This window comes from Lygodium microphyllum, chromosome 15, assembly GCF_053477565.2.
Source record: "Lygodium microphyllum isolate KBCC chromosome 15, Lygodium_microphyllum_v1.1.10, whole genome shotgun sequence".
NCBI lineage: Eukaryota > Viridiplantae > Streptophyta > Polypodiopsida > Schizaeales > Lygodiaceae > Lygodium > Lygodium microphyllum.
In genome coordinates, this window is record NC_141149.1 from 108,004,711 (window position 1) to 108,016,895 (window position 12,185).

The following is a 12,185-nucleotide window of genomic DNA, read 5'->3' on the forward strand; positions in this document are numbered from 1 at the left end:
GAGTAACCTCATCATTAAAGGTAATACCCTGCGAAGTCAAGTTCTTGAGAATAGCATGAAATTGACTCAAATGAGCAAACATTGTCATATTCTTCTTCATGCGCAGGTCCATAAACTGCTTCAGTCAATACATCTGACTTGCTGGACTCTTCTTGTCATAGAGATTCTTGATTTTATCCCAAAGCTGTCAAGCACTCTATGCTTTCTCAACCACATTGTAATACACCTATTCAATGAGAGACAAGATGAGGGTGGACTTGCATAACTCATCAAGCTCATCCCATTCGTCATCAATCATAGTTTCAGACTGCTCGCCATGCATCCTTAGTGGCTTTATCTACAATTTCTGTACCAATACCTGTCAAACTTGACCCTTCCAATAAGTATAATTCGTACCATCAAGCTTAGTGATGTTGAAGATAGCACTCCTAGTGCAAGCAGAACCCATAATGGAGTCCAAAACAGTACAAACAGTTCAAAACGGCTTGCTATTTTTTGTTGTAAACAACCAAAAATACTACCAAAACCAAGGCAAAATGACCACGAATTTATAGGTAATAATGCTGCTCACCAAGTACCATCAAAAGTATATAAAATTAGGATGATTCAACATGAATATTTCACATCAATCCATACATAACTACTTGTAATAAATTACAACAACGTACAATGAGAGCAAACTGTAGACAAAATCAATGTACTAAGTCAACCATTGACTGTCAAAGCATAACTAGCATCAAGCGGACATAAATCAACATATGACAATCATACAAATATCAAGCAAACACCCAAGCATATCAAACGAATCCATCAGTAAGTCTACGCATCCCCTGTGTAATAGGGCAAAGTGTACACAACACTGGCAAGACCTGACACAAAGAGGTGTATACTCAGGGAATGCGAAGCCCAAATCAACCCAAGTACATATATGCGGACCACAGCATATCAACCATACAACATCCAAGTGAAGATAATCCCAATCTCGGAAGACTCAAAGCTCAATAGCATAAACCACCCGCTCAATGTCTGTCAAACATTCAACGATGCTTCCACTAACACAAAAGCCATATGAATCAAGCCAAGAAGCTCAAAAAAAGCATATGAGAGCACCAGTGACGAAATATCCAAGACTAGACATCAATAAGACATCATGAGCAAATAGGCTTTGTAGCCTCCAATTAGAGCATCCATAGACATCAACTATATCCCAAATACAACTCTAGTAAGCCAAGAAAATCCCAAGTAAATTCCCCGAGAGACAGATGCAAGCCAAGACAAGGCACTAGTAACAATCGGCTCTAAACAATGTAAATAGCATGTAGTAATGACATAGGCCAAGCATGTCAAAACCGATCAAATATAGATAACATACATACCATATGTACATCCAAGACGAAGCATCAAATGCATTCCAAAGCCGATCTCAAGCTCAAATAAAAATCCGAAACCAAAAAAAACTCGATGTCATACCCCGAAGGTCAATACTTCATTGCATATCCCAAAGACATAGCCCAAAACCAATAGGCATAACCAAACTAGAGGTAAAATAGCCTATCAATCAAGGTAGCATAAATCCCAACCAACAACGAAATATCTGCATCCAAATCAAAGCTCAATAGCTCTCAAATAGCATATCCGAACATAAGCTATGATGACCAAGCATCAATACATCCAACAAGACACCCAAATATCAATAAAAAAGCATTATGCATAAGCCATCTCTGATAAAACCTTTGCTGCCCAAACGATGTACATCATTAAATCCCTACATAAATCGAGCTATGAAAGCTTAAACCAAGTCTCAAAGCATCTTAAAATATTGGGCAAACATCCCCAAAGTATCTAGGCATCAAATACCAAGCCTCGGAAGCATCACATAAGCTAAGAGCATGGCATTTTCTTGCCATAAATCAACTCAGATCTATTACAAAAAATACTGTGGTCAAAATTTGACAGATCTAACATCGTCATCACATCCGAAGCATACCAAAATCCCAAGTTAGAGTCTTACCTTACCTAAATCGGATTCCGAATGCCCGGGATATGAGAAAAAATAAGATTTTTGAGCCAGATTTTAAAACATGCATTAAAAAAAACGTAAGCTAACTGTGGGGCCTGTTGGTTATGCTAAGGATAAGGGGATAAATGGGGACATACAAGATGCCCAATGAAGACTTGGAACACCTGCAAAGAGCCTATGAGGACCGGGAAGAGACAGGAGATGAAATCTTACCTCGGGGAGAAGAAGCCATGGCTGGCATTGAAGCTCCAAACTCTAGGTCTTTAATCCGGACTGAAGTAATGCCGGGCCAAGCTTCATAATCAAGCTCTAATCCAAAGCTCTGATACCAATTGAAAAGTGAGAAAGATCGAAGCTTGCTTGAAAGTGAGCTATGGCGGAGAGCAAGAGCAAGAAGAGAGAGACACAAATGGAAACTCCAACAGTCACAATGTGTGACCAGGCCTTCCTTTATTCAAACTATCACTAAAAGAATAAAAAATAAAGTGACGGTGACGGGCGCCTGCCACCTGCAGTGTGCAGTGGCAGGTACTGTCAATGTAATAATACACAGGCGGCTAGGCAAATGCGCCTTTACCCCCAACATATTGATGCTTGGCATTGAAGCTATCGAAAATACGTTACATATAAATTAAATTCTTAGAATGCACTCACAATTGCTCTTGCATAGAGAGTACAGCCTGTTAAGCTATCCAAGGTACATCCATAAGTTCACCTAATCAAACAAATCACACTTGATGCTCATAAACACAGGCAAATCCACATCAAGACCCCACTGCACCTATAGTAGCGCACTAAGCTTTGAAGCCATACAACGTGTCTGATCAACAGATCCTTGTTTTTGAATGAATACATGGTTTGATGTAGAAAGGTCCTCAAACCCTTACCCTGTACTTAGCAATTTATCCTGCTGTTTTAATTGACAATCTAAAAACAAGTGGCAACCATAAATCCTGTTGCTTAAATTTACTGTGTGCTTCATTACCATGTTCTTGTGCTGCTTTGATCCAGATGTGACAAACCATTTATTTATTTGATTCGAATAAAGCCTGATGACCAAAGAAGACTCGTATGATGAGAACACAATGAACCATTTTAGCATACACAATGGTACATCTTTCTATGTACAGATGTGCAGGTGCTTTACAATTCTTTCAGCTTGGATGTTAAGATAAGCATTAGCTGTTCCCTGTGTGCTGTTGATTTCACTTGCGCCACCCACACCGATGGCATGGTTCTCTAGTTTCAGTACGGCCAATTAAAGGTTTTGATGATTGAACTAGAAGATCCGATTCAAGTGTGCTTTGTAAAGCCTTAACTGCTTCCTTCAGATGGCTTGACCTGCAAACAGCAATAATACCCATTAGAATCCATGTGCAAGGTCTCACTACTAGTTTCATTTTGGTGTAGGCATTAAGACAGATTTACCTAACGGTCAAGGGAGGAGAAAGCCTGATGATCGTGTCATGAGTTGGTTTGGCAAGAATGCCCCTCTCCTTGAGGCCAAGGCAGATGTCATAAGCAGATGCATTACCCAATCCTATAGGATCCATCTCAACTGCATTTAACAAGCCCCTGCCCCTCACCTCCTTGATGGCATGAGGGTGCAACTTCTGCACCTCGCGGAGAAGTCCTCTGAGCTCATCCCCTGCCTGCATTGCCCTGCATGAACACGAGACATGAGGCCCTTGAACAAGTATTTGCACATCACCAGCATGGGATTATTGAATTTCTTCCTGGAAGAGGACTCACTTCTCAGCCAGTTGTTCTTGTTCAATGACCTCCAGTGCAGCTATACCTACTGCACTTGCCAATGCGTTCCCACCGAATGTGCTGCAGTTCACAGAATCAGTCAGCATAAAGTCCGGGCACAATCAGACAACAGGTATGCAGTTTGGGTGCTCACCTTCCATGTTCACCTGGCCTAATGCAAAGCATGATCTCTTCATCAGCAAGCACAGCACTGACAGGCAGCACCCCTGCACCAAGAGCCTTGCCCAAAATCTGATGGGCCATTTACATTATTAAACACATTGAATTTCAGAAGCATTTGTGCAAAATTTGGCTTGTTTGGTGCATAAAGTAAAACGTAAACTAAAGCCACATCATCACTGCTCTATATGCTACTTACCAGAACATCAGGACGCACATTTTCCCAATTACAGGCCAACAGTTTCCCTGTCCGTGCTAAACCAGTTTGTATTTCATCAGCAATCATTAGGACATTGTATTTGGTACAGAGCTCCCGTACCCGCTTCAAATACCCATCTGGTGGAATAATCACCTGAAACAGAAGGCAGCAAATGCTTTCCAGATTTCACACCCTTGTAAAAGTATGGACAACCAAGAAACATTCAACAGCACAATTCTTTAAAATAACAAGGATCCAGCATTCATACCCCAGCCTCGCCCTGTATTGGCTCAAACAAAAACCCAGCAATACGATCTCCTTGCTCTGCAGTGTCAAAAAGAGATTAGAAAACCTTCCAGACCATACAAGCAGGTGATTTCTCAAAACTGGCAGGCACAGTTATTAGCATTTAATTTGGTTGTAGAGTATCAAGGACATCATAAATTTTGCAGTTATTACCTTCCAGTAGGGTTGCAAGAGCATCAGCATCTCCAAAGTCCACTTTTACATGACCTGGCATTAAGGGGCCAAATTCACGGACAGCTTCATTGTCACAGCTCATTGAGATAACAGCCAAAGTCCGGCCATGGAAGCAACCACAGCATGAGATGATAATGGCCTGCAAAAGAAACAAGAAAGGTTCCAGTAAATTAACCCAGAAACTAAACCAAAAAGATTACCCACACAATAACTGCGACGATGTTACAACTATAATACAAAGAATGAAGTCTCAATAAACTCATATGGCAAGTACCTTTTGCGAGTCAATTACAAGAAATAAGGTCTCAAGATCCAAGATATTCTAGAAGAATGTGCTTCAAGAAGTCATTCTCTAGCAAAAGACCTGTCAGATTGAGCAGGTTTACAGTTGACAATGGGCTCACAGGTAAGATCAAATGTTTGTGATAAAGTGTGAGATTGTCAATTTTGCATACCAACCCCTACCATTCTATATCGCTAACATACTTCAAGGTATACACCTTTAGAAAAGGCTAGTTTTGCAACAATATTAATGTATCTCCTAGTCAAATGTCAGTTTTGCAGATGAGCTGATCTGAGAACATGGACACTCAAACCTTAGCTTATTCAAGGACACAGCCAAGGATTTCTAACACAGCAGACAAAGATGCAGCTATATCTTGTGTGAAAAGGTTTGTGGGAGATGGTCTCAGATGATGAACCCTGTTCCGAACAAGCAGACTAGAAGTGAAGCAATGGAAGCAAAGAAATAAAAGTCGATCGCAATCATTGGTTCTTAGGCTCCCTAACTTATTGATTCATAAGCATCGACTTCAAAATCAATGGTAATCAAAATATGAAACAACCTAGAAGCTATAATTAGCAATAAGATTAGTCACTCAAAAACTATTTCCAAACTTCAGTAGCTTCACGATTTAAGTGGAAAATAAAAAATAACTAAGCAGCCATCTCTCCCAATTTTATGCCCTCCTCCAAAATCCATGCCAATCTGAAGTGTGAGCCTAATGATGAAGACAACATGGTTGCTCTCACTCATTGTAGGTTTGAACCTCTAACGGGCTTCATGAACCTACTCTTTTTCCAAGCCTCCCTTTTTCAATCAAAACCCCCTCCCCTCCCCTCCCCTCTTTCTCACGTGTAATCTCTCATTTTCTCTTCCCCCTCCCTTTCTTTATTAAAAGCGCCCCCCCCCCCCCCCCCTCCCTTTTTAAAATTAAAATTCCCTCCCCTCTCTCTCACTTATAATCTCTCTCTTTCTTTTCCCTCTCCCCTTTTTAATCAAATTCCTCCCCCCTCCCCCCCTCTTTCTCATGTATAGGACCTAGGTTCTCTCCCTCTCTCTCTCTCTCTCTCTCTCTCTCTCTCTCTCTCTGTGTGTGTGTGTTAGATTAAACTTTTAATTTGAATTTTTTTTAATCAAACATTTTTAAAAGATTTTTTTAATTTAAAGTTTTTCGAACATAGTTTTTCGCACACTTTGAGAGGGGGAGAGAGAGAGAGAAGGAGAATAAGGATAAAAAGAAGAAGACGGAGAGAGAAGGGGGGAAAAGAGGAAAGAAAATAGTCTTTTCTAAATTAAACATTTTCCTTCTTCCCCTCCCCCCTCTCTCTCATGTGTAGGGCCTAGGTTCTCTCTCTCTCTCTCTCTCTCTCTCTCTCTCTCTCTCTCTCTCTCTGTGTTAGATTAAACTTTTAATTTAAACTTTCTTTTTAATTAAATGTTTTTAGAAACTTTTTTCAATTTAAAATTTTTTTGACATAGTTTTTCACACACTTTGAGAGGGAGATAGAAGAAGAAGAAGAAGAAGATGAAGGATTTTTTTTTTGAAAAAAAAGAAAGAGAAAAAGACGGAGAGAGGAGAGAAAGAGAAAAGAGAATTGTCTTTTTTAAATTAAAACTTTTTTATATAGTTTTTGCCTTAGAGAGAGAGACAAAGAAGATATACATAATTTAAAAGAGAGAGAAAATAGGGGGAGAAAAAGGGAAAGAGAGAAAAGAGAAAAATAGATAGAGAAAAAATATATAGAGAGAAAAAAGAGCCAAAGAAAAAAACTTGAAAGAGAAAGAGAGAGGAAAAGAAAAATAAGGGAAGAGAGAGAGAAACCGAGAGAAATATACAAAGAGCAAAAAAGAAGGAAAAGGAGAGGGAGAGAGATAGAAGGGGAACTGAGAGAGAGAGTTATAGAGAGAAAATATAAAATTTAAGAAAGAGAGAGAGAGGAAAAGAAAAAAGGAAAAGAGAGAAGAGAGACAGAGAGAAGAAAAGGAAAGAGAGAACAAAAGAAGAGAGAGAATTTGAACACAGAGAGAGAATTATAGAGAGAGGAAATATAAAATTTAAAAGGAATAGAAAAGAAAAAAATTTAAAAGGAATAGAAAAGAATTTGAACACAAAGAGAGAATTATAGAGAGAGAAAATATAAAATTTAAAAGGAATAGAAGAAAAAGACAAAAGAGGAGAGAGAAAGAAAAGAGAGGAGAGGGGAGAGAAGAAAAGCGGAGAGAGGGATAGAGAGAGAAGAAGAAGAAGAAGAAGAAGAAAGAGAAAAAGAGAAAGATAGATGGGGAAAAAGAGAAAAGAGAAAAGTCTTTTTTAAATTTAAATATTTTTTGAGAGACGAAGGGAGAGAGGAGAGAGGAGAAGAGAGAGAGAGAGAGAGAAAGAGAGAAGATAAAATTTAAAAGAGAGAGAGAGAGAGAAAGAGAGAGAGAAAGAAAATAAAAAAATGAAAATTAAGAGAAAGGGGAGGAGAATAAAAGGAGGCAAATAGAGATAATAAAAGGAGAGAGAGAGAGAGAGAGAGAGAGAGAGAGAGAGAGAGAGAGAGAGAGAGGAGAAGAAGAGAGAGAATATAAACATAAAGAGAGAATTATTATAGGGTAAAGATAAAATTTACATACTTTAAGAGAGACTGAGGAGGGAGGAAAGAAAGTGAAAGAAGAAGAGGAAAAAGAGAGAGACAGAGAGAGAAAACATGTAGAGAGAATTATAGAGAGAGGAAATATAAAAATTAAAAAGAGAGAAGAAGAGAATAAAAAATAGAGGAGAGAGAATAAAAATTTTTAAAAAGAGAATGAAAAGAGAGAAGAATAAGGTTAAAAAAAAGGAAAAAGAGGAGAGGGAGAGGGAAGAAAAAGAGAGGAAAGAAGGAGGAGAATAAAAGGGGAGAGCACCCATGGACCGATGCCCTTGTTGCTCTAGGGTGGGACCTTTCAGTTATCAAAAGAGGGTGGAGATATGACTTACACTCCATCTCAAGCAAAATCCCCTTTGGGCTTGAAAGGGGATGTTGAGGCACTAGAGAGTTTGCACTCATATATAATTATGGTGTATTAATCCCTAATTTAGTCTCCTTAAAAGAGCCCCAAAAGGCAATTAATGCAAAATTACCCAAAAAAACGTCTTTATTTTATATATTAGGACAAATGGCCCAAAATCCTCTATACATGCAAGTCTTCTGTTTGTGTATCCTTAATCCTGATATTATCACTCTCATCCCTCAGCTTTCAGCCTCTCCACCTCACACTACTACCCAGACCCCTTCTAGTCTCTAGGACATTGCTAGACAGTGCATGATCTTCACTGACTGCTGCCCCCTGCATTCAGGGCTATCCAGCCTGTCAAGACCTCCTTTTGGAAGCTGTCTACAGCAGATGTCATCAGTCTACAGCAGGGAACTGCATTGTGAGTACACCTACTGCTGCGTTTCATCAGTAAGCAGACCACCCTATTGTTCTGCTAGTCACTTGCACACCAGCAGCTACATTTTGCAGTCCCAGGCATCTACACCAACATTTGGATCAGTTTTATGCCACATTTCTGCTCCAAACAGACCGTCCAGCAATCATCCTGATTGCTGCCATCTTTGAGAGACATCACACCAGCCACATCTGCATTTTCTGACCGCTGGACATCTGTACACTGCTGCCTTCTTCAGTCATCATCATCCACTGATACACATCAGACTGCTCCTGCTGCCTATTTGGCATCCGTTCAAGCATGACACACTTTAATACCCACTCCTTAGCCAGCTCTGCCCCAGTCCTAGAGACAAGTAAGCTCAAGGTCCACTAATGGTATCATCTTCATATTCATTATTCACTGATTAGCATTCAGCATTCTACAGATTGTTCTGTCATTGTATGCTTTTGTGTTTCTACATTTGCCATACCATTTCTTTACAGTACTAGATGTGCTTGTAGATTTGTTCAGTAAGATGAGAGTTTCTGATCACCTTCAAGGATTCAGGTGAAAGCAAGAAGAAGAAGAAACTTAAGTGCAAATCTGAATGGGGTTTCTGTTCATCCAAGGCCAGAGGATCTTGCTTCTGTTGATACAGGATCACAAGATCCTTTTCCACGGCAGATTCTAGATCCACACTGTCCAGGTAATTTTCGTGGAGAATCTTTCTTCTAATCATGACTAGAGGACAGCCTAATGGAGGTGTTCCCCAAGGAGGCATAGGCATGCAAGGCACCTTTGGCACTAGAGAATGATCTGGTACGCAAGGAGGTACACAAGCAAGCAGATACAAGGGCATGAAGCCTAAAGAGTGTTAGGATGTATGGGAATTTGGAAACAAGGTGGGCTAGCTGCAAATACTTGGAGGTTTGGCTATGCGGTATAGGACAACATACTAAAGGTCATGCCCAGGATGTGGCTTGGATGCGCTTATGGCTGTATCAGGAACATATGGTCCAATGAGTTCTATAATCTTCTCACAAATTCTAAGGCAGTATATGAGATCTGCATCTAGTGAAGCTGAAGACAAAGCAACATCCACAACTATAATGGAACGTGTTTGACTTCAACATCTCATTGTGGGACAACATTCCAATACTTTCTTGTCAACCAGTGTATTATTGCTATCTTAGAGCAAGACTAGATGCAAAAGTGATCAGCTTTGATACTTTCCTAACTGTTAATCGTGTCCCTACACCTGATACAATGGCAGATGTGCTATTTTGAAAAGAAATGTAAGACTTTCTATAAGGTTTGTTCTTGATGTCATTTATGAAGATTTTGATATCCAATGCAAATGTTCCCTGTCATCCTGAAGTGAATAAGCTAACAACTGGAGTATGAGATCGCCCCCTTTATACTCATCCACAGTCATTCAATCTCACTCTCATCATTGATAGTACATATCTGGCTTAAAACCACTTTATGATGCAAAAGTTTATGACTAGTTACTTCAAGATCATGAGTACGAGATAAGACCTGATCTTCCTTAATGCCTTTTTTCTGGTAGCCCCATTTTCTTGCAAGCTTTAAGGCAGTCTCAACACCCTCAGCTCCAGTATTCATTGGGAGCACCATGTCATATTTGAACATTTTGGTAAGTTTCTCTGCAAATAGGGGAAACTTGTCGTTGTAGAAAGCTCTTGAGCTCAAGGTGAGAGTTTGAGCTTGTTCAATCAAGGCATTGATTACCATCGGATGACAATGTCCCTGTGAAAATATACTTTGTCACTTAGAAGAGGAACTCTTGGAACTCCAACAAAAACAAACAGAGAAAAAACTGCCAGGTGTCTGTGAAACAGCAATTCTGGTACGGCAAGAGTCGTATGGATCTAACCTGATTGACAGCTGAGTATGCAGATAGAAAATCCAGATATTGCCGACCCTCAGGATCGTAAATGGTGACATCTTTCCCACGTGCGAAGACAGTGGGTATAGGATGATAACTGCAAGTGGAAGATGCAAGATCCATGGTTTAGAGAAAACGGTAACAGCATTCATCCGGTGCTATAATCATTTTGAAAGATGCAAGATCCATTGTTAGGGAAAACAGTAACAACATTCATCCAGTGCTATTGATCAATTTGAACCTCTTCTCTGTTGGAGTTGGTTAAGGCTCTTTCACAACATGACACCCACCCAAGCAACATAACCCAACACAAAACTACTCTTGTTTTTTATAAAATAAAAAAATAAAGAGAAAAAAAAAAGGAAGGAAAGAAACCATTACTTGTGGGCGCTCCGCTCACGTTCTAATCTCATGTACTGCTCTGAGGAGAGGCTCTCTGATGCTGCTGCTGCTGCTGATGTTGTCGAATGATGATGATGGTGATGATGGTGGTGGTGATGATGCCACTCCTGCCGCCTCAGCATGGCCCAACTCCAGCGCCTCATCATCATTCTCCCCCTCCTCCTCCTTCTTCTTCTTCTTCTTCTTCTTCTTCTTCTCTCTCTCTCTCTCTCTCAATGATAATCAGAATCGATGGATAAAATCTGACGAATTTGAATAATATTTCCCTCGTCCTCTGTGGTATGCTCGCTCTCTCTCTCTCTCGCTCTGTGTCTGTGTGTGTCTCTCGCGCTGAACGCCGCTGAGTATCAGGTGGTCTTGCCAACCCCGGCCCATATATAGCAACGACCCAGCACTCTGATTCTTCGCAAAAGATTCCGACTCCCAGCTTTCCCCCTTCGACTCCAATCAACCGATCTAAAATACAAATTTATAAACTAATTAAATTGCGTATATTTTCTAATGTGATAAATTTTATTTATGTCATATCCGACCAAGATCAAAAAACTGATTAAATGGCATGCGATATTGTTACTTCTTTTTTTTCTTATAATACAATTATTTATTCTTTAAAAAGGATCGTGCTCGTAATGTATGTTACCAACATTAGGCCTTTACGTATCCTTTTAAACATTACAATAGATGTCCACGTCAGTCATGCAATCCTTGTCACAACAACCACATCTTCCAACACAAACTCTCGAAAGTGAAAACGCATTAATATCAAGCCCTAAGCTTCTTCCCCCCTCCCCCCCTTTTGGGATGTGTTAGTGCTTTTCTTTAAAATATAAGCTTGCTTTTGTACACATTGACCCCTAGGCCCCTCCTCTTGTGTATTTGTGACCAAGCATATCAAATATGATTGCAATTAACACAACTCCATAAACAACTAGGAAGGTTCTCATACAAAGGGCACAGAGATGACTTGCTGCACGGAGGTTCTCTAAAAATATGTCCGCATATTCAAAAATCAACAAGCATGACCTGGATGCCTAAAGCTTTTCTTCACCTATTTTGGCGCATTGGCTTTGAACCTATGATGTGGCCATTAAACATCAATTGCACAAAACGACTCACCAATCGCATTTTAATGTTGAAACTCCTTTTAAAAGATATTTAGAAAAAGTCACCCAAAGATTGTGTTAATACATAGGCTTCCGTTTTTCAAGGGAGTTCCCTTCGCATATGCCCTATTGTAAAATGGGCCTTAGTCGTTTAATATGCTTGTCATTTATATGGTTTGTGTACATTCTTCTTGAGTGGACTACACAAAAGTAACAACTATGTATGACGTGCTTGCTTTACACATTGAAGAATGTTTTAACAAACAGAGTTTCTCAAGACAAGCCCTTTTGGAAAGCTTGCAAATAGAATTCATGGGTATCCAACTAACCCACATAAGGAATGTCATGCCCATGTTGTACAATGCTTGAAGTGTTCTTACAAAAAATATATATAATCTAATGTCTTATACTATTAAAAGCTCTTCAATGTCCATCATTACAAACAAAACTTGTTGTA

The 12,185-nt window shown here is 39.7% G+C and overlaps 1 protein-coding gene across 1 annotated transcript; it reads right to left on the bottom strand.

The window, feature by feature from the left end:
• Positions 1-2,782: 2,782 nt before the first annotated feature.
• DELTA-OAT (ornithine-delta-aminotransferase) lies at positions 2,783-11,066 on the bottom strand. Its single transcript, XM_087694555.1, has 10 exons — positions 10,605-11,066; positions 10,212-10,320; positions 9,854-10,084; positions 4,611-4,770; positions 4,420-4,475; positions 4,152-4,304; positions 3,927-4,024; positions 3,773-3,853; positions 3,449-3,682; positions 2,783-3,361 (listed from the first exon to the last, which is right to left on the bottom strand). The coding sequence occupies exons 1-10, from the start codon at positions 10,772-10,774 to the stop codon at positions 3,226-3,228; spliced, it is 1,428 nt and encodes a 475-aa protein (XP_087550681.1). The 5' UTR covers positions 10,775-11,066; the 3' UTR covers positions 2,783-3,225.
• Between the last annotated feature and the right edge of the window lie 1,119 nt (positions 11,067-12,185).

Coding starts and splice junctions, on each gene's coding strand:
- DELTA-OAT (XM_087694555.1), bottom strand. CDS start 10,774: ATGATGATGAGGCGCTGGAGTTGGGCCATGCTGAGGCGGCAGGAGTGG. Junction 10,085..10,211: donor CATACTCAGCTGTCAATCAG/GTTAGATCCATA, acceptor ATATTTTCACAG/GGACATTGTCATCCGATGGT. Junction 4,771..9,853: donor AAGGCATTAAGGAAGATCAG/GTCTTATCTCGT, acceptor TTTCTTTTGCAG/GCCATTATCATCTCATGCTG.